Raw genomic sequence first — 23,650 nt, 5'->3', positions numbered from 1 at the left:
AAAAAAAAAAAAAAAAAAAGAAAAGAAAGAAAAGAAATTTAGCTTTCCAGATCCCAAGTCCACTCTTATTGTAGAGAATCTCCTACTGGCAATTCTAACAGATGGTCACCCAGCCTTGACTTGGATACTCCCAGGAACACAACGCTCATTACATTTTCAGACAAATCTCAGCATTAGGCTGAGTAAGAATCTGCCTCCAGGTAATTTGTATCTTTTGGTCCTAGTTCATTAAAGCTGCCCTGAGAGCACCTCGGCCATTTCCCTCAGTCTTCATTTTTCCCGATGAGTAGGCCAAGGATACCCTCTGGATGAGGCCCAAAAGACGTACATCTAGAAAAATAAGTGATGGTGTAGCTGAGCACAAACTGGGGACAGATGTTTGGAGAAAGCAGGAGAGCCTTGGGCTTGTAGTCAAAGCTGGGCCATCTGGCTCTGCCCATTCAATCTGGGAGTTCGGGCTGGTTGCTTCTGAGCCTTAATCCATCTTCACTCTGCTGATAGGAGCCTGGTGGACCTTGTGATTGTTGGCATGTAAGCCATCGGCCATCCCACAATTAGGAGGGTGCCCTACAGCCTCCATAAAGGGTAAGTCACTGGGAAGACTCTGCCTGAACTAGGTATCTGGTTACTTTGGATTCTAGAAACCAGCATTGTTGATTCATTAAGGCTTGTTTTAGGAAGAAATGAAAGTCGCTTTCAACCATTCAGAAAATCCTGCAAAATAACTGAAGTTAAATGTAGGCACAGAAGCCAGGCGCAGTGGCTCATGCCTGTGATCCCAGCACTTTGGGAGTCTGAGGTAGGTGGATGGCAACAGGTCAGGAGTTCAAGAAAAGCCTGGCCAACATGGTGAAACCCCGTCTCTACTAAAAATACAAAAATTTAGCTGGACGTGGTGGTGCCTGCCTCTGATCCCAGCTACTCGGGAGGCTGAGGCGGGAGAATCACTTGAACCTGGGAGGCGGAGGTTGCAGTGAGCAGAGATCGTGCTACTGCACTCCAGCCTGGGTGACAGAGCGAGACACTGCCCCCCGCAAAAAAATGTAGGCACAGAAGAAGAAGCAACAACCACAGCACTGAGTGAGTTGTGTATGCTCATATTGATCTCCAGGGCACTGGTGTTCATTGACTACTTGGTTTACTTTTATTATTATTACTATTATTATTATCACTTGGGGTTTTCTCCAGGTTGTTTATATTCTTGATAACTAATGACACTTTTCAGAACAGTGATTACACATAAATTCTGCGATAAAGGCATAAATGTGGCTGATTTTCTAAACATTTACAGACAAATTTTGCTCATTTTTCATATTTTAAAACTTTGTTGCCCTCTTAGAAATTGGACATAGCTCTTTGAACACTTTTTTTTTTTTGAGACTTAGTTTTGCTCTTGTTGCACAGGCTGGAGTGCAATGATCTCAGCTCACCAGCAAACTCGGCCTCCCAGGTTCAAGCAATTCTCCTGCCTCAGCCTCCTGAGTAGCTGGGATTACAGGCATGTGCCTCCTTGCCTGGCTAATTTTGTATTTTTAGTAGAGACGGGGTTTCTCCATGTTGGTCAGGCTGGTCTCGAACTCCCAACCTCAGGTGATCCACCTGCCTCGGCCTCCCAAAGTGCTAGGATTATAGGCATGAGCCACTGTGCCCGGCCTTTTTTTTTTTTTTTTTTTTTGAGACAGGATCTTGCTCTGTTGCCCAGGCTGGAGTCTGGTGGTGCAATCATAGATCACTGCAGCCTCCAACTCCAGGACTCAAGTAATCCTTTCACCTCCGTCTCCCGAGTAGCTGTGACAATAGGCGTGAACCACCACCCCTGGTCTCTTTAAATATTTTGAATCGAAATTCCTTTCAGGTTTCCCTGAAGCCCCCCGAATCTGGTTAACAGTTGCTTACGGAAATAGTACTTGTCTTTAAAAACACCAAACCTCCATCTCTATTGAATATGTCAAATCGTTCTGGTACCTAGACCACCAAATTGTGTTTGTAACTTTTGTTTATTTATTTATTTTGAGATAGAATCTCGCTCAGTTGTCCAGGCTATAGTGCCATGGTGCCATCTCGGCTCACTGCAACCTCTGCCTCCCGGGTTCAAGCAATTCTCCTGCCTCAGCCTCCCAAGTAGCTGGGACTACAGGCGTGTGCTACCACACCCAGCTAATTTTTGTATTTTTAGTAGGGATGGGGTTTTACCATGTTGGTCAGGATGGTCTCGATCTCCTGATCTCATGATCCACCCGCCTCAGTCTCCCAAAGTGCTGGGATTACAGGTGTGAACCACCACGCCCGGCCAAAGACTTTCATGAGAACAAAAGTGCCCCTTTTCTATACTAGTACCTTTTAAGGAATTAAAAGGTGAGTCACTGGGCACAGTGACTCATGCCTGTAATTCTGGCACTTTGGGAGGCCAAGGCAGGAGGATCACCTGTCAGGAGTTCAAGAACAGCCTGCCAACAAGGCAAAACCCCATCTCTACTAAAAATACAAAAATTAGCTGGGTGTGGTAGCACACGCCTGTAGTCCCAGCTACTTGGGAGGCTGAGGCAGGAGAATTGCTTGAACCCGGGAGGCAGAGGTTGCAGTGAGCCGAGATGGCACCATTGCACTATAGCCTGGACAACTGAGCGAGATTCTATCTCAAAATAAATAAACAAAAGTTACAAACACAATTTGGTGGTCTAGGTACCAGAACGATTTGACATATTCAATAGAGATGGAGGTTTGGTGTTTTTAATAGAGGTAAAGTAATGAGTCAAATTCCCTTTTAATGTATCATACTCTTGTGGGAAATGCTTCAGGGTGCAGGATGTAAAGGAAAGGGGTAATGTGCCCAGTTATCCACAGGCCGTGGGTTGGTAATGACACTTAGGAGACCACCTTGCTGCCCCGTCCTTGTTCCTTCTCCTACTCAGAGGGGCTTTCTACCCCTAAAGCCCTCCCTGCGGCTTTGAACATTTGTATGAAGTCGTAGAAAAAACCAATGCATAAAAAGACAATACCTTCCTTGTCCCACTGGCCCACCAAGCCCCAGAAAGCGGCCTCAGCACCAGGCTGCTTGGCAAGCCCAGCTTACCCTTCAGATGGGCAGCCATGGCTGGGATCCGGACGTCATCGTAGGACCTCCCGTCAGTGATGAGGATCATTAACTTCCTCTTGTTGGGCTTGGACTTCTTGAAGAGCTGCTCCAGGGCAAAGTTGATGGCAGCTCCCGTGCTGGTGCCACCACTCCAGTAGCCCACCCTCTTGATGGCGCTGAGGATGTCGGGCTTGCTGCTGTACTGGTCGAACCCAAACTCCAGCCGCTGTTCGTAGGTGTACTGCACGGCCCCGATGCGCGTGTCCGTGTCGGAAATCTCAAACTCTTTGGTGAGGTTGGTCACAAACTGGAGAACGGTGCGGAAGTTGCCCGTCCCCACGCTGCTGGAGCCGTCGATGACGAAGCCAATGTCGGCCGAGTTCAAGCAGGTCTTGCTGCAGGCCAGGCGGTCGGTGTCGCAGACCCGCTTCACCAGAGGCTGCAGGGTCTTGTGGAGGCCAAACCAGCTCTGCACGTGAAACGAGTAGAAGCCGTTTGTTCTGCACACGGCCTGGAAGACAGAGGGGAGGGACCCGCGCCAGGTCAGGGTCAAATCCTCCAGTGTCACCGTTAGGCTTGATCCCCGGGGCAGGCAAAGAAGCAAGCAGGCCCTTGTTTTCTGCCCTAGCTCTCCTACTGCTTTTTCCCACCTCGGTTCACCCAGCCGCCACTCACTGAGGCGAAAGCCCGGGGTTATCGCTGGGCTCAGTCCGACTTCCTCAGCTGGGTCCCTGCCTGCGTTAGTGGAAAACTGTCTCCTAAGCAAATTCATAGGGAGATATTAAATCTCTGGTGTCAGTTTCACATTTATGCTTCTCCAGGCTCGTCCTTTGTACTGGCAGCCATAAGATTGGCATTGGTGGGCACCATGGCATGAGAGGACTAAAGAAAGCTTTTATTCCAATTGGGAAAAGAGATGACATACGCAAGAAATCGCTATGGAAATGTCTCCAGAGCAGCCCTGTTCCAGGTGGGAAGGGATCCCACAGTTGCTCAATGACCACATTTAGGGCGCCCATCAGATGCTCTCGGAATGATTCTCTCATTAAATCCCCACCCTCACCCTCCAAGGTGGAATCATAACCCCCTGCCACGAAGGAACAAACCAAGCTATGAGGGGACTGCCCTGAGTCCCTGAGATTGGAACACAAATCTATCCACCTTCAGAACCAGACAGTCCTGCCTCCAGGCAAACGAACATTTATTTACCAGTGCCTAAGCTTATGCCAGAAAAAAATAAGGCAGCTGCAAATACACCTTGAGCAAACTGGTTGTTGTGCTCCTGGAAGTGGCTGGCATAGTGTTCCCAAGGCGTGGGGTTTCTTCCTTACCCCTGCCTCTGGGTCACAGAAAGAGTCAGACCAGACGACTACTGATAGCCTTGTATAATTAAAAGATTATTTTAGAAAAAGAGATTGCTTCAAACTTTCCTGGAAAATATTTTTCAAAAATTGATGTGTAAAAACCTAAATGGGGATCACAAAACTTTCCATGGAGCCGATGACATGTGAGGTAAGTGCTGAGCCTGAGCTGAATTCTGGCCAACAGATGGAGGGAGGGATTTCCACCAGACAGTGAAGTCACAGCAGGAGACAGCGGCGGTGCTGGGTGTGGATGGGAGACCAGCTGACCGGAACACAGGGCTGTGGTCGTAACAGATGGGCCAGAAGAGTGGGTTGGGACTGCACCCCAGAAGGCCTTGAGAGCAATGGGTAGCAATGAAGGATTTGGAGCAAGGACCCCACAGGACTGGAGGAACCCATCAGAAATGTGAGTTGGGTTTCATTGTGAAATCTAAACTAACCTGGGGAGCACCAGGAGGGAGAAGGACCAGGTGCAGGGTACCAGCTTGAACTGGGGAGGGGGCGTCGGGCGAGGAAAAGAGGAGGGAGAGAGATCTGTGATGTGGGAGCTGATGAGGAGCTCTGGGGTAACACTGCCTCTGGGATGGGTGTGTGGTCATTCATGTGAAGTCCAGAGGAGGAAACAGTTTGGTGGGAAGGATGATGAACTCGGCTTGTTACAGGTGGGATTTAAGGTTCTGATAGGACATCAGGTGGAGAAAAGTCAGTCAGCTGGAAATGGATGGCTACAGAGCTCAAGAGAGCTCAAGAGATGAAGGTAGGGCCAGGCGCGGTGGCCCACACCTGTAATCCCAGCACTTTGGGAGGCTGAGGTGGGCGGATCAAGAGGTCAGGAGATAGAGACCATCCTGGCTAACATGGTGAAACCCCATCTCTACTAAAAATACAAAAAAAAAAAAAAAAAAAAAAAAAGTTGGGCATGGTGGTAGGCGCCTGTAGTCTAAGCTACTTGGGAGGCTGAGGCAGGAGAATTGCTTGAACCTGGGAGGTGGAGGTTGCAGTGAACTGAGATCATGCCACTGCACTCCAGCTTGGGCGACAGAGTGAGACTCCGTCTGAAAAAAGAAAAAAAGAGATGAAGGTGGAAGCTGTGACCCTGGGAGGGATCCTGTAGGGAGAGGGCCTCTTAAAGAGGAGGGTGTAGACCTGGGGAGGTCAACATTGAGGGTAGAAAAAAGGCAAGAAGCAATGAAATAAGAGCCATACAGCATCCTGGAAGTCTAGGGAGAAGGGCATTTCAAGGAGCAGAAAGTGGCCATCAGTTTGAGGTGGTGCAGGAGGTTGAGCCCTGCTGGCTCTGAACACATGGAATATTAAAGCCGGAAGGGCCTTAAAGAAAAACCTGTCCAAGGCTTTCTTTCTATTTTAAAGCTGGAGCCTTTTCTTTGGGGGAAGGTTTATGTGGTGTTCTATTGTACAAAACACACAACAGCTGAGCAGCTTTGGTGGCGTGAGTGAGGGAGGCCTTGCTCCACATCTCCTACTGGGCGTCTCCACAGAACCTAGGAGGAGCATCTGAAAACGCGATCTCACTGCTGTGGTTCAGTGCCTCCTTTCTCCGGTTTATCAGGTTGATGAATCGGCAATGTGTGTATACAGGAGAAAGTGTGTGCGTGTGTGTGAGAGAAAGAGTGTATGTTTGCTTCCATGTGTGTGTGAAGGCTCCCTGGGCTGCCGGGGTGAGACCCCCCTGTGGCTGTGGGAGGAGCACAGGAGAACCTTGGTGAGAATTCGAGGACACTGCTCCTCCACAGCTGCTGGTGGGTGTGGGGTTTTGCTTTGAGAGGGTAATTGCAGGTTGCGGATTGACCAGTCCCTCCCGGGAGGCCTTACTGCCTAGAAATGAGCTTCATGCACACTTAAAGGCATGGGAAAACCAGCGCAATGGCGTTACAACTTTTCAGAGTGTGGAAAATCCTGATGTTGGGTAGGTATCTGGGCAGTCATCTACCTTGTTTGCAAAGTTGGGCTCCACCACATACTGCTTCTCATTTTCAGCAGCACCTTCAATGGTGATGAAGAAAATGTTGATTCCTGACTCTCTCGCAAGTCTTGAAGCCTCCTCCACTTTGTCCGTGGGCCAGCCATCCACCATCACCACCACCACGTTGGGAGCGCTGCTTCTGTTTCCATTGGCTTTGGAAAAGAAGTTCTTGGTCACAAAAGAGATGGCCCGGCCTGGAAGAAAAAGAAAATTCATGCTTGGAGTGAATTTTACATGCTTGGAGTGCTTGGAGTGATATAAGTACAGGAAGGGATCACAGCAGCACAAAGGTCCAGAAAAACACACCCATTCCCTCCCTAGTTTTTTGTTTTGTTTTATTTTGTTTTTCTTTGAGACAGGGTCTTGCTCTGTCGCCCAGGCTGGAATGCGATGGTGCAATCACAGCTCACTACACCCTCAACCTCCTGAGCTTAATCAATCCTCCCACCTCAGCCTCCTGAGTAGATGGGACTACAGGCATGTGCCACTGTACCTGGTTAATTTTGTAATTTTTTTGTAGAAATGGGGTTTTGTCATGCTGCCTAGGCTGGTCTCAAACTTGTGGGCTCAAGTGATCCGCCCACCTCAGCCTCCCAAAGTGCTGAGATTACAGGCGTGAGCCACTGCACATAGTCTGTTTCTTTTTTAAAACCACTTCAACTATTTTCGTGTGTACAATTCAGTGGCATTAAGTACATTGACAATGCGCAGCCATTACCACTGTCCATTTTGATTTCATTTCAAGCCTTCAGCCTGTAATTGTCTCTGCTTTGAAGCAAGTTTTAGGGACAGCAAGCAGGTGAGAAAGACCTTTTTTTTTTCCTGAGATGGTCTTGCTCTGTCACCAGGCTGGGGTACAGTGGTATGATCTTGGCTCACTGCAACCTCCACCTCCCAGGTTCAAGCAATTCTGCTGCCTCAGCCTCCCAAGTAGCTGGGACTAGAGGCGTGTGCCACCACCCCAGCTAGTTTTGTATTTTAGTAGAGATGGGGTTTTACCATGTTGGTCAGGATGGTCTCGATCTCCTGATCTCATGATCCACCTGCCTCAGTCTCCCAAAGTGGTGGGATTACAGGTGTGAACCACCACACCCGGCCAAAGACTTTCATGAGAACAAAAGTGCCCCTTTTCTGCTGGATCCACGCTAAGCCCCTAAGCCAGCCCCATGTTGTTTCCAAGAGTGTAAGGTGGGAGGAGTTGACCTGGAGTGACAGTAGCCTCTTCTTGGCCCCCTGCAGCCTGGGGTGAACCTAAGGCTCCTGCTGGCTGTACAGAGCTGTGTTCTGGGGTCAGCAGTGTTTTCCTCCAGTTCCAGGCCAGGGGCACAGGTCTGGTTGGGCAGGGAAGAGTTGCACCCTCTAGGAACTGACAGACTGTGTTCTAGCCCTGGCTGTGCTACTTGCTAGCTGTGTGGCCCTGAGTAGGTCAGCCTATGTCTCTGGGCCTAAATTTCCATGACAGCAATCTACTTTGGCTGAGTGCAGCAGTCATGAAGCACTACGAAGCCTCCTGCCATGACTTTTCCAAGGGCATATTTCACACTGAGAAGGGCTTCAGGAAATTTTCAGAGTCAACTAGACAATGACCAATTGTCTCAGTTTGCCAGGACTTTCCCAGTTTTAGCACTGAAAACCCCAGGTTCCTCTGGGAAAACTGGGATGACTGTTCACCCTAGAGTCAGCATGACTGTATAGAGCAGGCAGAGCTCTTAACCTGGGCTCTGTGAACCCCAGGGCACTTGAAATTATACACAGTATTTTGTGTATATTAGTATCTGTCTGGATAGAAGGGCCATAGCTTTCATGGAATTCTCAAAGGAGTCCTCAATCTCCATAAATTTAAGAAGCACCTTCTTTAGACTTTAGGATTAGTAGTATTATACTCAATGCATTTCTGATTTTGGCCAGCATCCTGTCTCTACTAGCTGGTATTATCTTACTTGTCAAATGAAAGCATCAAATGGTTACATATACAGATGCTGCAGAAATGTCTTGGAAAACCCATGTGAACTGGCTGCACAGAACCTAGTTACTAAGGGGAAACCTTGGCTGCTAAGCATTGCTTTTATAGCCAATGGACAATTTTTCCCAAGGCACAAAGCACCCAGAAGTCCTCTCTGGCCTAATATTAGGCACCTATAGGCAGAGCACAAGATGCCATGAGAAGATCCTCTCAACCCCACCTAACCTTATACCCCAAGGCCACGGTGTATAGTGCTCAACACACACTCCATCCACCTTCCAGTGGGTCTTGAAAATAGAGGCTGGAAATCAGAAAACTACATTTTCCAGACTTCCTTGCAGCTAGGACTTTAGCTTTGTCTTAACTGCATGAACTGATGCACTTGCATGAGATTTATAAGATAAAAGTAAGGCAGAGGCTGTACTTTTGTTTATATTTCTGCTGACAAATATCTTTAGTATCTGACTTCTCTGGGATACTGTCCACAGAGGTGCCTGGGCTTGATTGCTAGCTTCAGTCAGTGGTGTGGGGTGGCAGGGTGTGGAGATCCATGTTGTGGGTGTGAATAGTGCAGGGAGGGCATGGTTCTGGAGCTGGCAGCTCTCGAAGAAGCTTCCTGATCTCTTGATCATGCTGGCTTCCTGGACAAAGCAGGTTTCTGAAGAGGCTGCCATGGCAGAATTCAGAAAGTGATTTCCTAATCTTGGAAGAAGGAGCAACTCCCTTGGAGGTCCTACTTCTGCAGGAAGCCTTCAGACATCATCTCTTAAAGCTCAGCCTACAGTCTGCTTCTTCAGTTCTTACAGTGACTCTCCAAACTACTTAATATCCTGAAATAAATACCTTTCTGTTGGAATCAGTTGAATGGATTCTGTTTTCAGAACCCAAACTCTGGACAATACAGAGGCAGAGTCAGAACTTGTCATCCACTGAAAAAAGCATGCTGATTGGATTGAGACCCATTGCTAATCTTATCAAGGAATGAGAGTGCCTTCTGATGTTTGTCTCACTGGGATTTTACTAATGTAAGCATTAAGTTAGAAACAAATCAGAAACCAACTCTGTCATGTGTGTGATGAAGGTAATACTGCTTTGGGGGCATGCAGAGTGACTTGGCTAGTGTTTATTTAGCATTGTTCAAAGGTGAAAAGCTCTGTATGTGCTAGATACTAATGTTCTGGTCACTACAGAGACATACACTGAAGTGGGAAGGGAAATCATTAATCAGATGTACTGTAACTCTGAGGATGCTCCCTCAAAGACAGCTCAATTCCCTGCATGTACTCTAAGCCAAGCAACTGTGGCTCATGTCTCCATTTCTTTGGATTTTGATGACAGGAACACTTTCCCTGAGAGGTGGACAATCAGTCTCCCTCCAACGCCCCCAAAGCCAATCTTTCATTTACAAATAAATACACTGGCACGGGCTCTTTGACAGTCTTTGAGCTTGGTTAGTGTGAAATTGTTTCCTAATGCCCAATCACCTCTGTATAAACATAAAATGGAATTTCTGGACACGCCCCACTGAGGACTAGACCTTGGATTTCTGGTGAGCCCCCAAAGGCTCAGATATCATGGGAGACTCAGCTTGAAACAGAGAACATGTTTCTCTTTGCACAATCATCAGTAGTTGATTGGAACAAGATTCTCAAGGGGCACTGAGGGGCTTCCTTAACTGGTCACAAAATTTCATGAAACAGCTGATGACTTGTAGGCCAATAAAAAAATAGTCAGGACAGCAGACTTGCTTGCCCTGAGTAACGCTACCCCTTCCTGCAAACCAAGCATGCTGGGACTGTACAGGGTGTGTGTGTGTGAAAGATTCTTGTCCTCTGAAGCCATGATAACTTTAGAAAAGATACAGATGTTGCAGGAGTCATTTCTTTTTCTTTTTTTTTTGAGATGGAGTCTCGCTCTGTCACCCAGGCGGGAGTACAGTGGTGCCATCTTGGCTCACTGCAACCTCTGCCTCTTCAAATGATTCTCCCACCTCAGCCTCCCGAGTAGCTGGGATTACAGGCATGTGCCACCACACCCAGCTAATTTTTGTATTTTTAATAGAGAGAGGGTTTCACCATGTTGGCCAGGCTGATCTCGAACTCCTGACCTCAAGTGATCTGCTAGCTTCAACCTCCCAAAGTGCTGGGATAACAGGTGTGAACCACCACGCCTGACCAGAAGTTATTTCTTGACAGATTATTATTATTATTTTCTTCCTTTTATATACAATGGTTAGAAGACAATCACGTAGAAAGAGAACGATGGTAGCAAGACAGTAGAATTTGAATCCGGATCACATACCTACATTGGAAAGTCCTCCTCTCTGGGTGATTTTCTCTATGGCTGTCTTCAGGTCTCGAGAATTCATGTGTGTCTTGAGGTTAAAGTGGGTAGCAGGGTTGTCTCTGAAGAGTCAGAACAAGAAATACAAATTAGCTAGAAAGTTCTTACCTTTGGAGGAAGGCAGAGATCATGGTTGATTCTTTCATATACAAATAGAAGCCGCTTCGAAGCCTTCTGCTATGGCTTGTAAAATGTCCCATTGTGGACTGGTGTGTGTAGAGAAAAGGAGGCTATTTCAAGGCTCAGAAGGCGTGTGTTGCCTGTGCCATTTCCTGGCTGTGTGATCTTGAGGAGACAACTTCTCCGAGCTTCAGATTCCTCATGTAGATGAAAACATCATTATAACACCCATGTTGCTAATGAACGGGACTGTCGTCAAGTGGGATTTTGCAAATGTCAGGATCCCATCTGTGGAGTGCTCAGCGTTCTTAGCCTACCCCAGACCCTCCTCTCCAGAAAGAGAATCTCGTGGCTGTCAGCCACTCCCTGGGTTACCCTTAGCACTGGAATTGCACGTGAATAGTGGTACCAAGGAGACCTCTCTATCTTTCTCATCCTGCAACTGGGTGACAATACTCAAAACTCATCTAGAAGGTCAACATCTATTTTGCTGAAGACTGAAAAAGATTAACTGGGGAGGAGTTGGAGTGAATTCAGTGGAAAAACACAATGAGAATCCCTCTCTAGAAATGAATCCCCACGAAGCGGCTGAGTGGAGGGTGTGGAGGCGTGCAGGAGGGTGGGTGTGTGTGCATCGCACCCAAGATGAAGTGTGAGATCACATCTCCCAAAGCGCTGACACTCAGCCACAGGCGGTGTTGACTTCGTAGGCGCGAGACCCGCGCAGCAACACAGGGCTCCACGCTCCAGAAGAGCCTCAGTCAGACAGGCCCATGCTTGGTATAATGCTCTGCTGCTGCTGTCTTGAAATTCTTCGTCATTTTTGAACAAGCTGCCCTGCACATTATGTAGCTGGTCCGGGCTAGAAGTTACTGTTATCTTTTTCCTTCCTTCGTTCCTTCCCTCCTTCCTCCCTCCCTCCCTCCCTTTCTCCCTTTCTCCCTTTCTCTCTTTCTCTCTTTCTCTCTCTCTCTCCCTCCCTCCCTCTCTCTCTCTCTCTCTCTCTCTCTCTCTCTCTTTCTCTCTTTCTTTTGTGACAGAGTCTCGCTCTGTCTCCCAGGCTGGAGTGCAGTGGCTCGATCTCAGCTCACTGCAAGCTCTGCCTCCCTGGTTCACGCCATTTTCTTGCCTCAGCCTCCTGAGTAGCTGGGACTACAGGCGCCCGCCACCTCGCCCGGCTAACTTTTTGTATTTTTAGTAGAGACGGGGTTTCACCGTGTTAGCCAGGATGGTCTCCATCTCCCAACCTCGTGATCTGCCCGCCTCGGCCTCCCAAAGTGCTGGGATTACAGGCGTGAGCCACCGCGCCCCGCCTCTTTCTTTCTTTTCTTTTTTTTTGACATGGAGTCTCATTCTGTCACCCAGACTCAAGTGCAGTGGCATGATCTTGGCTCACTGTAACCTCTGCCACCCAAGTTCAAGCAATTCTCTGCCTCNTTCACGCCATTTTCTTGCCTCAGCCTCCTGAGTAGCTGGGACTACAGGCGCCCGCCACCACGCCCGGCTAACTTTTTGTATTTTTAGTAGAGACGGGGTTTCACCGTGTTAGCCAGGATGGTCTCCATCTCCCAACCTCGTGATCTGCCCGCCTCGGCCTCCCAAAGTGCTGGGATTACAGGCGTGAGCCACCGCGCCCCCGCCTCTTTCTTTCTTTTCTTTTTTTTTGACATGGAGTCTCATTCTGTCACCCAGACTCAAGTGCAGTGGCATGATCTTGGCTCACTGTAACCTCTGCCACCCAAGTTCAAGCAATTCTCCTGCCTCAGCCTCCCGAGTAGCTGGGATTACAGGCACCTGCCACCATGCCTGGCTAATTTTTGTATTTTTAGTAGAGACAGGGTTTCACCATCTTGGCCAGGCTGGTCTTGAACTCCTGACCTCATGATCCACCCACCTCGGCCTCCCAAAGTGCTGGGATTACAGGCATGAGCCACTGTCCACGGCCACTTTTTTTTCTTTTTTCTTTTTTTATATGGAGTCTCACTCTGTCTCCCAGGCTGGAGTGCACTGGCATGATCTTACTGGCATGATCTTTACTCACTGAAACCTCCACCTCCCGGGTTCAAGCCATTCTCCTGCCTCAGTCTCCCAAGTAGCTGGGACTACAGGTGCGCGTCACCACACCCAGCTAATTTTTGTATTTTTAGTAGAGACAGGGTTTTGCCATGTTGGCCAGGCTGGTCTCCAACTCCTGACCTCAGGTGATTTGCCTACCTCGGTCTCCCAAAGCGCTGGAATTACAGGCATGAGCCACCGTGCCTGGCCGTAGAGGTTACTAAGTTTTCAAGAAGGAGAAGACTTTTTTTTTTTTTCTTTTTCAGTGACAGGGTTTCATTCTGTTGCTCAGCCTGGAATGCAGTGGCCCCATCTTGGCTCACTGCAGCCTCAACTTCCTGGGCTCAAGCAATCCTCCCACCTCAGCCTCCCAAGTAGGTGAGACCACAGGTGCACGCCACCATGCCCAGCAAATTTTTTCTTTTTTTGTAAAGACAAAGTATTGCTGTGTTGCCCCTGGCTGGTCTTAAACTCATGGACTCAAGCAGCTTATTGTCCTGTTTTGGCCTCCCAAAGTGCCAAGCTTACAGGTGTGAGCCACCATGCCTGGCCAAGAAAACTTTTTAAAGTAGCCTTTCTACAAACACCAGAAGTGGATCCAGGAAGAAGCGTATGTGGGCAGTTTCAGGTGGGAACCTCGAGGTGGCTGACCATGGGTGGATTCCTAGTGAGTCCTTGGGGACCGGGACAAGTGGTGCAGTCATGAGGAAACCAGTCACCAGGACCTGGGAGAGAGGAGAAAGACTCTGCCTCCCTCCTTCCTTGCCTCCATCCCTATTCTTCAAACTCCTCTCTATCTCAAAATGATCTATGTTATACCCAGAAGGTGGCTTATCTATAAGGCAAGAGATGAAAAACTTAGAAAGAGCAGCCACCTTCAGGGAAGACAGGAAATTTAAAACAAGTTTAACCAAAGTGGGGCACTGGGGCAAAACCCAAAGAGATGAAATTTCACCAGAAGAAAACCAAGTTCTATGGTTGAAACTAAACAGAAACAACCACACAGCAATCAGCAGAATGGGGCAATGTGGGTGTTGAGCTGGGCGTAGCCTTCGTATCAACCTACAGTGTGAAGTGTCTTGATCTGAGGCTGAAGTCACAAATTCTGGGAGGAAGAGTCACACAGAGGAGGAGCACTGTGGCTTTCACTCCATATTCTTCCCTTCAGGTTCTAGGGCTTATGGGTTTGTTTTTTTTTTTAATTTTCATTTATTTATTTATTTTCGAGATGGAGTCTTGCTCTGTCACCCAGGCTAGAGTGCAGTGGCTCAATCTTGGTTCACTGCAACCTCTGCCTCCCAGGTTTAAGCAATTCTCCTGACTCAGCCTCTGGAGTAGCTGGGATTACATGCGCCTGCCACCATGCCTGGCCTGGCTAATTTTTTTTTTTTTTTGTATTTTTAATAGAGATGGGGTTTTACCATGTTGGCCAGGCTTGTCTCAAACTCCTGACCTCGTGGTCCATCTGCCTTGGCCTCCCAAAGTGCTGGGATTACAGGCATGAGCCACTGCACCTGGCTGGGTTTATATTTTTACAAAGCAATTTCAGTAAATGCTATGTACACTTTTACTTATAGAGCTCATCAGCTCCCATCCCTCAGGTCCTGGCCATTCCTCTATATACACTCATTTGCTTTTATTCCCTCCCCTGTATGTCTACTGTGACACCGGGAGTGCCGGCCCCCATGCTTCTGGCTGCCTCTAAGAATCCCTGTGTTGGTCTCTGCAGTATTAGTTCTGTGGCCATCTGCTAGAGGACCCTTTAGTCCTCAGTTCTGCCCGCAAAATTTCCCTGCTTGGAAATCGTTGGAAGTTCCCATTGCTAAACCTGATATTTTGGCTTTCAAAGCATCCATAATTTAATCTCCAACTATCATGTTAAGGATGTTCTCTTTCTTTTTCTCTCTTTCCCTTTCTTTTTCAGGATGTTCCGTATTCTAATCAAAATGAACTGTTCACCCTTTCCCACTTTTCTAGCTTCGTGCATTTGCTCACTTCTTCCCTCATCTGGAAAGCCCTAATCGTGCCCACCCTCCAAGCTCAGCGACCCCATCTCCCTTACCCCCAGGCCCAGGTGACAGTCTCTCTGCCTGACTCAGCTTTCTCTAACCAACACCTTGCATAATATGTGGCGCCTACAGGTACTCATTTAATAGCATGAACATTTCTTTGTTCTATTTCTGTGCATCTCTCAACCTCTACACTTTGGTGTTCCCTAGGGTGCTAGCCCCATCATGCATCTCTTCTTAGCTTATGCACGTCCCTGGGAGATTTCATCAACTCCCAGGACTCAGAGACCATTCATATGCCAAAAGCTGTCTGTGCCCTGGTTGGTCCCCTTTCTTGAACCTCACACATACATAAAATGGCTTCCATAGATATTTCCAAACCTGAAGTCATTTATCTTCGAAGCCTGATCCACCCAACCACCCATCTCCCCATCTGCCTTCCTCTCTGACTCACTCAGTCATCCAGCAGTGTGCATTCCTGACACTCTCCTCATCAAATACCACGTCTTGTCAGACGTAACCTCTAAATATCTCTCATATTTCTCCCATCCTTTCCATCCCCAAGTTTGGGCTTTCATCTCTTTCCTGCATATTGCCAGAGTTTCCTACCTGGTCTTAACCAGGGCAGCTTCTGCAGTGGATATTTTATCCAATTGGCTCTAAGTGTTTCACAGAAGCAGATTAAGAAGTTATAATGCCTCTTCCAAGAGGTCTAATTGTGTACAGTATTTGTGATTTTGTGATCTTCGTCTCAAGGGGGCCCCCAAACTGTATAAGCTTCAGAGCCCTTAAAGTCTGGATCTTCCCCTAGTGACCAAGGGTTATCAACATTTTAGAGCCAAAAAAAAAAAAAGTGTTGAAACAACAAAAAAATTGGCTACAAAATGAAAAATTGCAAAATTGACACTGACAATAATATATATGTAATTGCCCATCAAACATAACATTTATAAACTTTTTACATTAATTATAATGTAAATCATTAATAGTGAAATTTTTAATGTATAAAAACTGAATTACATTTGAAAATGATTTGTGGGCTAGATTTTCTCACTTTGCACGATTTCCTGAGGGTGTCTGGTGACTGTCAAGAAATAGTATCCAATCACAAATTAAATGTTGCTCATCGACACATAATTTTAAAAGCAAAAATATAAAGGTTCCTTTCCAAAGTTTTTACAGGCCAGGCATGGTGGCTCACACCTGTAATCCTAGCACTTTGAGAGGCCAAGACAGGAGGATCCCATGAGCCCAGGAGTTGGAGATTAGCCTGGGCAAACCAACAAAAACAAACAAACTAAAAAAAAAAAAAGTTTTTACAGAAAAAAGTATTTAATGTTAAACCTCTTCATTTAGTCGTGTTCATGATATTCTTAATATTGATCATTAAGGTGCTGTCTTGATGTTGATCACTTTGTAGAGCAATTGTCGATTCCCTGTCTCTTTCTCAGACCACATACACAGCTGAGTCTTGTTACTCTTGGCAGTTATGTTCTATAAAGTTGCAGTTGCCATGAGCACCGAATTCGCAAGTACTGAGCCGTTCCTCACAATGGAAATACAGGGTTTGGTTCCTGGGAGCCTCTGGACACAACATTGTCATCAACAGAACAATACATAACCTTGTTTTACATGTGTTTTTCTTTGAATACGTTGAATTTAATATATGCTTCTTACAAATAATTAATTATATGCAGTATATCTTTATAACAAGATATTTGCTGAGAAGGGTTTACCATTTTCCTGAATTTGGATAACATGACCATAAATTTCTTTGGCTTTTAGCCGTACAACAATGCTGTCCACTATGGTTTTTTTTTTTTTAATTTAAATCAGTCATCATCTCATGAATTCGTAAGTTTAGCCTCTTTTCCATAGCTTCATCACACCCTTTACATGTTATTTCAGTACTTTCTGGGGTGGACTCATATACAGACTAGCAAATTTCCTCTTCTTTTTCTGAATATACCAAATTATTGATTCATTAACATTGAACTCACAACCAAGAGCACTGTCACTCATGTCTGAACAAAGCTAATTGAACACACTTGTTTTCTCTGCAAGCCACAAACCAGCTTCTTGCACTTAAGAAAGCTAGATAGCATTTTAGCACTACATTTGGAGTCCATTTTAAATAGCAAAATCACCAAAGACAAGCACAAAAAGGCAAAAAATGTGGCACTAAAAAGACTGCAGAAAGGACACTTGAAGAGAGTTGAAACAAGAAGACCTAGTGGGCCGGGCGCGGTGGCTCACGTCCGTAATCCCAGCACTGGGCGCGGTGGCTCACGTCTGTAATCCCAGCACTGGGCGCGGTGGCTCACGTCTGTAATCCCAGCACTGGGCGCGGTGGCTCACGTCTGTAATCCCAGCACTTTAGGAGGCCGAGGGGGGTGGATCACCTGAGGTCAGGAGTTTGAGACCAGCCTGATCAATATGAGGAAAGCCCGTCTGTACTAAAAATACAAAAAAATTATCCGGGCGTGGTGGCACGTGCCTGTAATCCCAGCTACTCAGAAGGAGTATCGCTTGACAGGAGAATCGCTTGAACCCGGGAAGTGGAGGTTACAGTGAGCCAAGATCATGCCAGGGCAACAAGATCCAGCCTGGGCAACAAGAGTGAAACTCTGTCTCAAAAAATAAAATAAAATAAAATAAAACAAAATAAATAAAATAAAATAAAATAAATAAAATGAAGGCAGAGTGTTGTTTGACCTTAGCTGGGAAGATGTGCATCAGGTGACTCCATTTTTGGTGACTCCATTTTTTCCCCCACTTGTATACATATCCAATAAATGACTGCAAAAGTTCCTGGAGTTACAGATTTGAGGTTACAAATAAATTTAAATTTTAAGGAGTAGGCAAATTTGCAAATACAGAATCCAGAGATCATGAGGATTGACTGTAACCTATTGAGAACAAGCACTTTCTCCTAGCTTCCAATCCCTAGTGCTTAGCATCCAGGAGGTAATAAATAGGTAATTGTGGAATAAACAAATGGAAGAAAGGAATCTCAAATGTTCTCTCTTCTTTCTGTTCATCCCCAGTGGAAGTGAACACTTTACCTCTGGGCTCCACATTGACCACCCCTTGCTTTTACTACATCCCAGATGATGAATCCATCTTCAGAAGCATACAGATGAGCTACTCATATCATGAATGAATAGCTGCTTCTAATGTTTTAAATGGTGTTTCTTTTAAAGATATTGCCTCCCTGGCTGGATTGTGAGGTCCTAAAGAACAGAACCTCTATCACATTTATTTATTTAAATAGAACGAAAGGTTGCATCAGAGGACCTCTGAAACCCTTTCTGATTGCTAAAATTATAATTAGGGGCAAAGGCATGGAGCCCATCCACCAAGGGAATTAAAGGCAAATGTAATCAAACCACTTAGATGAATTTTTCATCAGATCCTCCACAAATGACCGAGGGCTCAGTACATGGCAAACACTTAATAAATATTTGTTAAATTGTACTCTAATCATAATAATGAATAATAAATCATTAATCTGCAGTCTGTGGCAGGTCTCAGGACCAAAGTATATGTGTTCTTTTCCCAGATTTATAGGCTGATGGCCTGATTAGCCTGGCTACTCTTCAGATTTGGAGACTATTTTAAAAGTTCAAAGAAGTATGCCACTAAGTTTTTACGCAAACAATCTTTTAATTTGTAATTTTATTACAGGTTCTTATTAAATGCAAACACAAAATATTTTTCTAGGGAATATCAAAGATTTCCTTTGAAAATAAGAGAAGAAAACGTAGAGGTTGATAGCTGAAAGAGAAAATTTAGATTGTTCTGTGTTTGGAGGAAGACCTAGGATTAATGAAAGGCATGATAGGAAGCCAGAAGTTGGCTGTGCCTAGAAAGGAGGAATTTGTGGTAATAGTAAATGGCTACCCTACAAGGGTTTAGGAAGCAAACACACACCTGTCAGAAATGGGCACAGGTGTTTGATTCTTAGGAAGGCTTGAGGGCTAGGGACAGGGAAATTGGATGGATCATCAGTGTTTCCAGACCTACCTGATGATAAAACTCACCTAAGGCACTTATTAAACTATATAGGTTACCAGCCCTCTCCTTGAAAGAAGATCCACGGGGCTGGGAGATCCAGGTGATTCTTATTCTCAGGAAGGTTTATGAAGCTCTGGATTCTAGACGCCTTCCGAGGCCCTTTCAGTCCAAAAGCACCTATTCTGTTTCAGCCCTGGGGTCTACTGGTTTACCCCATGACAAACTGAGTCACACGGAATGAGTCTCTCAAATGGATTTTTACGCCAGTAGAGAAATAGTAACAAATCATAATTCCCTCCAAGAAGAACTTTTCTGAACTATTTTCTCAAACAAGAAATCAACTTAAGGTTACAATCAAATAACAACTATTTAGCCTTTTAATTGTTTTACTAGCTAATATGCGATGCTTTATGGACGTAGTCAATGAGATGGACCATGCCTGTAAGATCAGGAGGATGTTTCAGGTCACACGCCAGGGGCTGCAGACTTGTCCCTTGAGGGTATTACCTGGCTCAGATGGACAATCATTCTGCCCCCATCCTCCCAGACAGCTATGAGCTCTGCTAGAGCAGCTATGACCAGCCCAGGGTGCAGTGGTCTGGGCCAATCTGCTGAGGGCCTTTGCACAACTAGCCCTCGATGAATGGGAACTGGTCTTTTCCACATTTCCCAGCATCAGAAAAGGGGGAGCAGGGTCTTATAATCAAATTTCATTTTTAAGTGAGTGTTTTTTTTTTTTTTCTGCAATAACTATGAGAATTCCACCTGTCTACTAAAAAGGGTAGAAAATTGAGCTGCATGAACCTCTTCCTGCTGGAGTAAATGTGAATCACGTGCAATCTGCTGATCCGAGAGCCACTCCCAAACAAACTGGCTCACCCGCTGCTAATCTGCAACCACATCACAGGGCTCCGTGAGTGCTGGGGAAGTGGGGCATCTTGGCAACAGAGCTTCCCAAGCTCAGATGTGCATCTGATCACCTGGGGATCTTGTTAAAATGTAGAGTCTGACTCTGTAGAACCCGAGTGAGGTCCGAGGTTCTGCATTTCTAATAGCCTCCCAGATGATACTGTGGATCACACTTGGAGTAGCAATGTCTTAGAGGATGCTTTAGTAATAACAATAATAGAAATCAGCAGTGGGGCTTCCAGTGCTAAGAGGAAGGGAAGAAAATAAATAAGAAGTCTAGAGAAGGGAAATGAAAGGCAGAGAAAGGGAGGAAGGTGGAGCTCTCGCAGCCCTCTGGACTGGCCACTGGGGGGGTCAGGGGGCACTGGGGGACTGGGCTTCACTGGAGGACAGCACAGGCCCGTGGGAGTATTCCGGCCTTTAATCTGGCCGCAGCAGAGAATCAGCTGGGGAACTCGAAGAAATAATTATACCTGGGCTCTACACTCAGAAAATCTGATTTAACTGATGTGAAGTTTGATCTGGGCGTCTGGAGTTCTAGGAGCTCCCAGGTGGTTCTGTTGGGCATCAGGGTGGCCATCTGCTTCTCTGGGGGGGAGACTGATCTCAGGGACCCCAGATAAACCCAGTGGATGTGTGAGGAGAACTGAAAGGGGAGGGGTGGAAGTCAAGCGCAGTCGTTTGTATGTGCCTCCAGGAGCCCTGCATGATAGGGAAGAAAAAGCATAGGAGGAAGAAGAAAAACCTCAGAATCTTATGATTCTTGGGCAAATTGTATTCACAGCTCACTTGGCCTTGAGACTCTGTGTTCCTGAGGAGTGTGGCTTGTGGGCCTCACCTTCCTGTCTCTCAGAGAGGAGAGAAGTGGCATGGTAGGGTCTTCGCAAGGGGCACTAGGCCCTGGAAAATCAGGCCAGGCAGGTGACAGGGAGCTGTTCTGAGATCTTGAGAATTACAGATTAAAATACCAACTTCTGGGCCTCATCCCCTTGCCAGATTCTGGTTTAATAGGTCTGAGGCGAAACCCAGGCATTAGCATTTTAAAAAGCTCCCCAGGTAATGCCAACGTGAAGTCAAGGCCCAGACAGCCCCTTCCTGCTCTGAAGTCCGAGGGTGGGTGCTGTGATTCACCTCTGCCAGCCCCCATCCCAGCTGCATTTCATGCCCCAGCCCCTCCCACTCCCCCCCTCTTTTTTTTTGGCTGCAGACTCAGAGAATGAGAGAGACTGGTCCTCATTGCCAGTTATATTAGCTACCTATTGTTGTTGTAACAAATGATCATAAACTTGCTGGCTTAAACAACACACACTTAGTTGGGAGTTCTGGAGGCCCCAAGTCTGACATGGGTCTCCACGGCTGAAAGCAAGGTATGGGCAGAGCTGTGCCCCTCTCTAGAGGCTCCAGGGAGAATACGTTTCCTGGTGTTTCCCAGCTTCTAGAGTATGCCTTCACTTCTTGCTCACGGCCCTTTCCTCCATCTTTAAAGCCAGCAATGTTACATCTTTCTGACTATGCTTCCATCGTCACACCTCCCTTTGACTGACAATAGCTGGGAAAGGTTCTCCACTTCTAAGGACTCGTGTGGCTACACTGCACCATCCCTATAACCCAGGAGAATCCCCCATCTCAGAGTTGTTAACTTTAACCACATCTGCAAAGTCCCTTCTGCTGGGTGAGGTAAAACATTCACTGGTTCCAGGGATTTGGACATTGACAACTTTCGGGTCATTATTTTGCCTAACATACCGGACATGGCATTTTGCTTCTTCCACTCAACTCTGACTGTCCTGCACTTGGTGGCTCAGCCGACCTATGGAAGCTACTCTGCCCAGCTGAATGCATGACCACGAGTCTTCAGTCCAGGAGCTGAAGTTGGGTGGGCTGAGAAGTGAGAAGACTAAGGAGATGTGGCCAATTCAGAGCTACTCGCTAAACCACAGGACAGCTATTATAGACTCATAAGCAAGGTAAGTCTATTTGATTTTCAAATGAAGAAAAACCCAACAGTTTCCTTCATCCCACAACTGTTTCCAATTTTGATATCCTACGGTTGATTACAAAGAACGTGTGCAATTATGTTCCCTTTTTTGGAGCCTGAAATGAAAGTGTAGTGAAGGTCTGGAAGACATTTAGCACCTGTGGGTCTGGGCTGCCGCTCAAATGCAAGGTGTTTGGCCAGGTGTTTGTTACTAGAGTTCACCTAATGGCTTGCCCTGACTGTTCTTTCATTGACTCTTTCCGTGTTCCCGTTGGTATTAGGTGCAATTATAAGCCTTTGGGTCGTATAATTTGAACTTAGAATTCATGTGCCAGACAGGGGCTTGATCCTTGGCCTTTTGTCCTCAAACAATGTCTCAGTCTTTAGGAGGTGAAAAGTAGCAATTATCAGACATTTTCTTGGCAGATGAGTGGAATCTCTGCTTTCAAGACAATTTTGTTTGACATTTCAGGGATTAACCCAAGACTAATATTTGTCCTCTGCCCCAGTCATGCATTTAGCTGCGTGTTCTTGGGAAAGTCAGTCAACCTCTCTGACTCTGCATCAGAAGCTGCCTCTATTCCTGGAGGCATGTGATGAGTGTGGTAGGAATGCTGTGGTTGCTGCCAGGTTAACGTTATTGTGGGTTATGGGCCCTGCAGGTGGGGAACATGGGAGAGGGTGCTTGCCCAGTTCCACGGTGGTTGAGACTTCTGTTGGGCCCGGACCAGAGGTAGGAACTCAGCCAGTGCAAAGTGAAGTTATGGAGGAGCAGAAACCAAGAGCCTGGCAGAAGATGCTTGTCTGCTGAGAGAAGATCAGAATGGACAGGCAGAGAGGCGTAGAGATGCAGGCAGAGTTGGGGAAGGGGATGGCCAATGACTCGTCGGTCCTGTGAACACTCACCTTTCCATGAATCTCCCTTCACCTGGGCTACCTGGAGTGGTTTTCTGTTCCTTGTACCCAAAATGTCTTTGAGGAGATTGAGGAGTCAAGATGTGTTGCATTTTGTAAATGAGATCATTTTTATAGGTCTTATATTTTTCTTTACCTTTTTTTCCAGTTAATATTTAGTATGAGTCTTTTAACTTCTAAATTTGTCTTTCAAGTTCTAAATTTTAAAGTCTAAATTCTGACTCAGCTCTCCTAAGGAAAACCCAGGGAAAGAATCTTCCAGGAAGCTGTGTGGACCAGGGGCAGTGGTAATGGAGGGGAGAGGGGAGGGAAGGAGCAGTTCTGAGCTCCGGAGCCCTCCTCCCTTGGCCAGGTCCTTCTCAACCTCAGTCTCTCCTTCCAGTGCTAGTTCTCTTTTTTTTTTTTTTTTTTTTTTTTTTTTTGAGACGGAGTCTGGCTGTGTCACCCAGGCTGGAGTGCAGTGGCTGGATCTCAGCTCACTGCAAGCTCCGCCTCCCAGGTTTATGCCATTCTTCTGCCTCAGCCTCCCAAGTAGCTGGGACTACAGGCGCCCACCACCTTGCCCGGCTAGTTTTTTGTGTTTTTTAGTAGAGACGGGGTTTCACTGTGTTAGCCAGGATGGTCTCGATCTCCTGACCTCGTGATCCGCCCGTCTCAGCCTCCCAAAGTGCTGGGATTACAGGCTTGAGCCACCGCGCCCGGCCCCAGTGCTAGTTCTTGATGAGGCGGTCATTTCTTTGTAGGGCCTCATTTCCTCACTACAACACAAAGAGGCAGAATCAGGTGCTCTCAAGGCCTCAGGCTGTGATTCCAAGAGCGCAGGGATGATTTTAAGGGGGAGGAAAGAGGGCGTTAGAATCTGGTGAGAACCCAAATCACCAGGATGCCCCACTCCCTTCCTCTGTATGCACTTACGC

The 23,650-nt window shown here is 46.6% G+C and overlaps 1 protein-coding gene across 2 annotated transcripts in view; it reads right to left on the bottom strand.

Annotated features, from left to right (window-relative positions):
* The window catches only part of VIT (vitrin), a 127,885-nt gene that overhangs the window by 3,552 nt on the left and 100,683 nt on the right, over positions 1-23,650 (bottom strand). For both annotated transcript variants that reach the window (XM_017871286.1, XM_017871287.1), the window contains 3 exons: positions 10,689-10,792; positions 6,392-6,618; positions 3,074-3,587 (listed from right to left, as the gene is read on the bottom strand). In XM_017871286.1, coding sequence (XP_017726775.1) covers positions 3,074-3,587; positions 6,392-6,618; positions 10,689-10,792 — 845 coding nt within the window. The remainder of the gene's footprint in view (positions 1-3,073; positions 3,588-6,391; positions 6,619-10,688; positions 10,793-23,650) is intronic.

This window comes from Rhinopithecus bieti, unplaced genomic scaffold, assembly GCF_001698545.2.
Source record: "Rhinopithecus bieti isolate Rb0 unplaced genomic scaffold, ASM169854v2 scaffold_6547, whole genome shotgun sequence".
Taxonomy (NCBI): Eukaryota; Metazoa; Chordata; class Mammalia; order Primates; family Cercopithecidae; genus Rhinopithecus; species Rhinopithecus bieti.
Note: the sequence above shows the minus strand (reverse complement) of the source record. Positions and strands in the feature narration are given on the sequence as shown.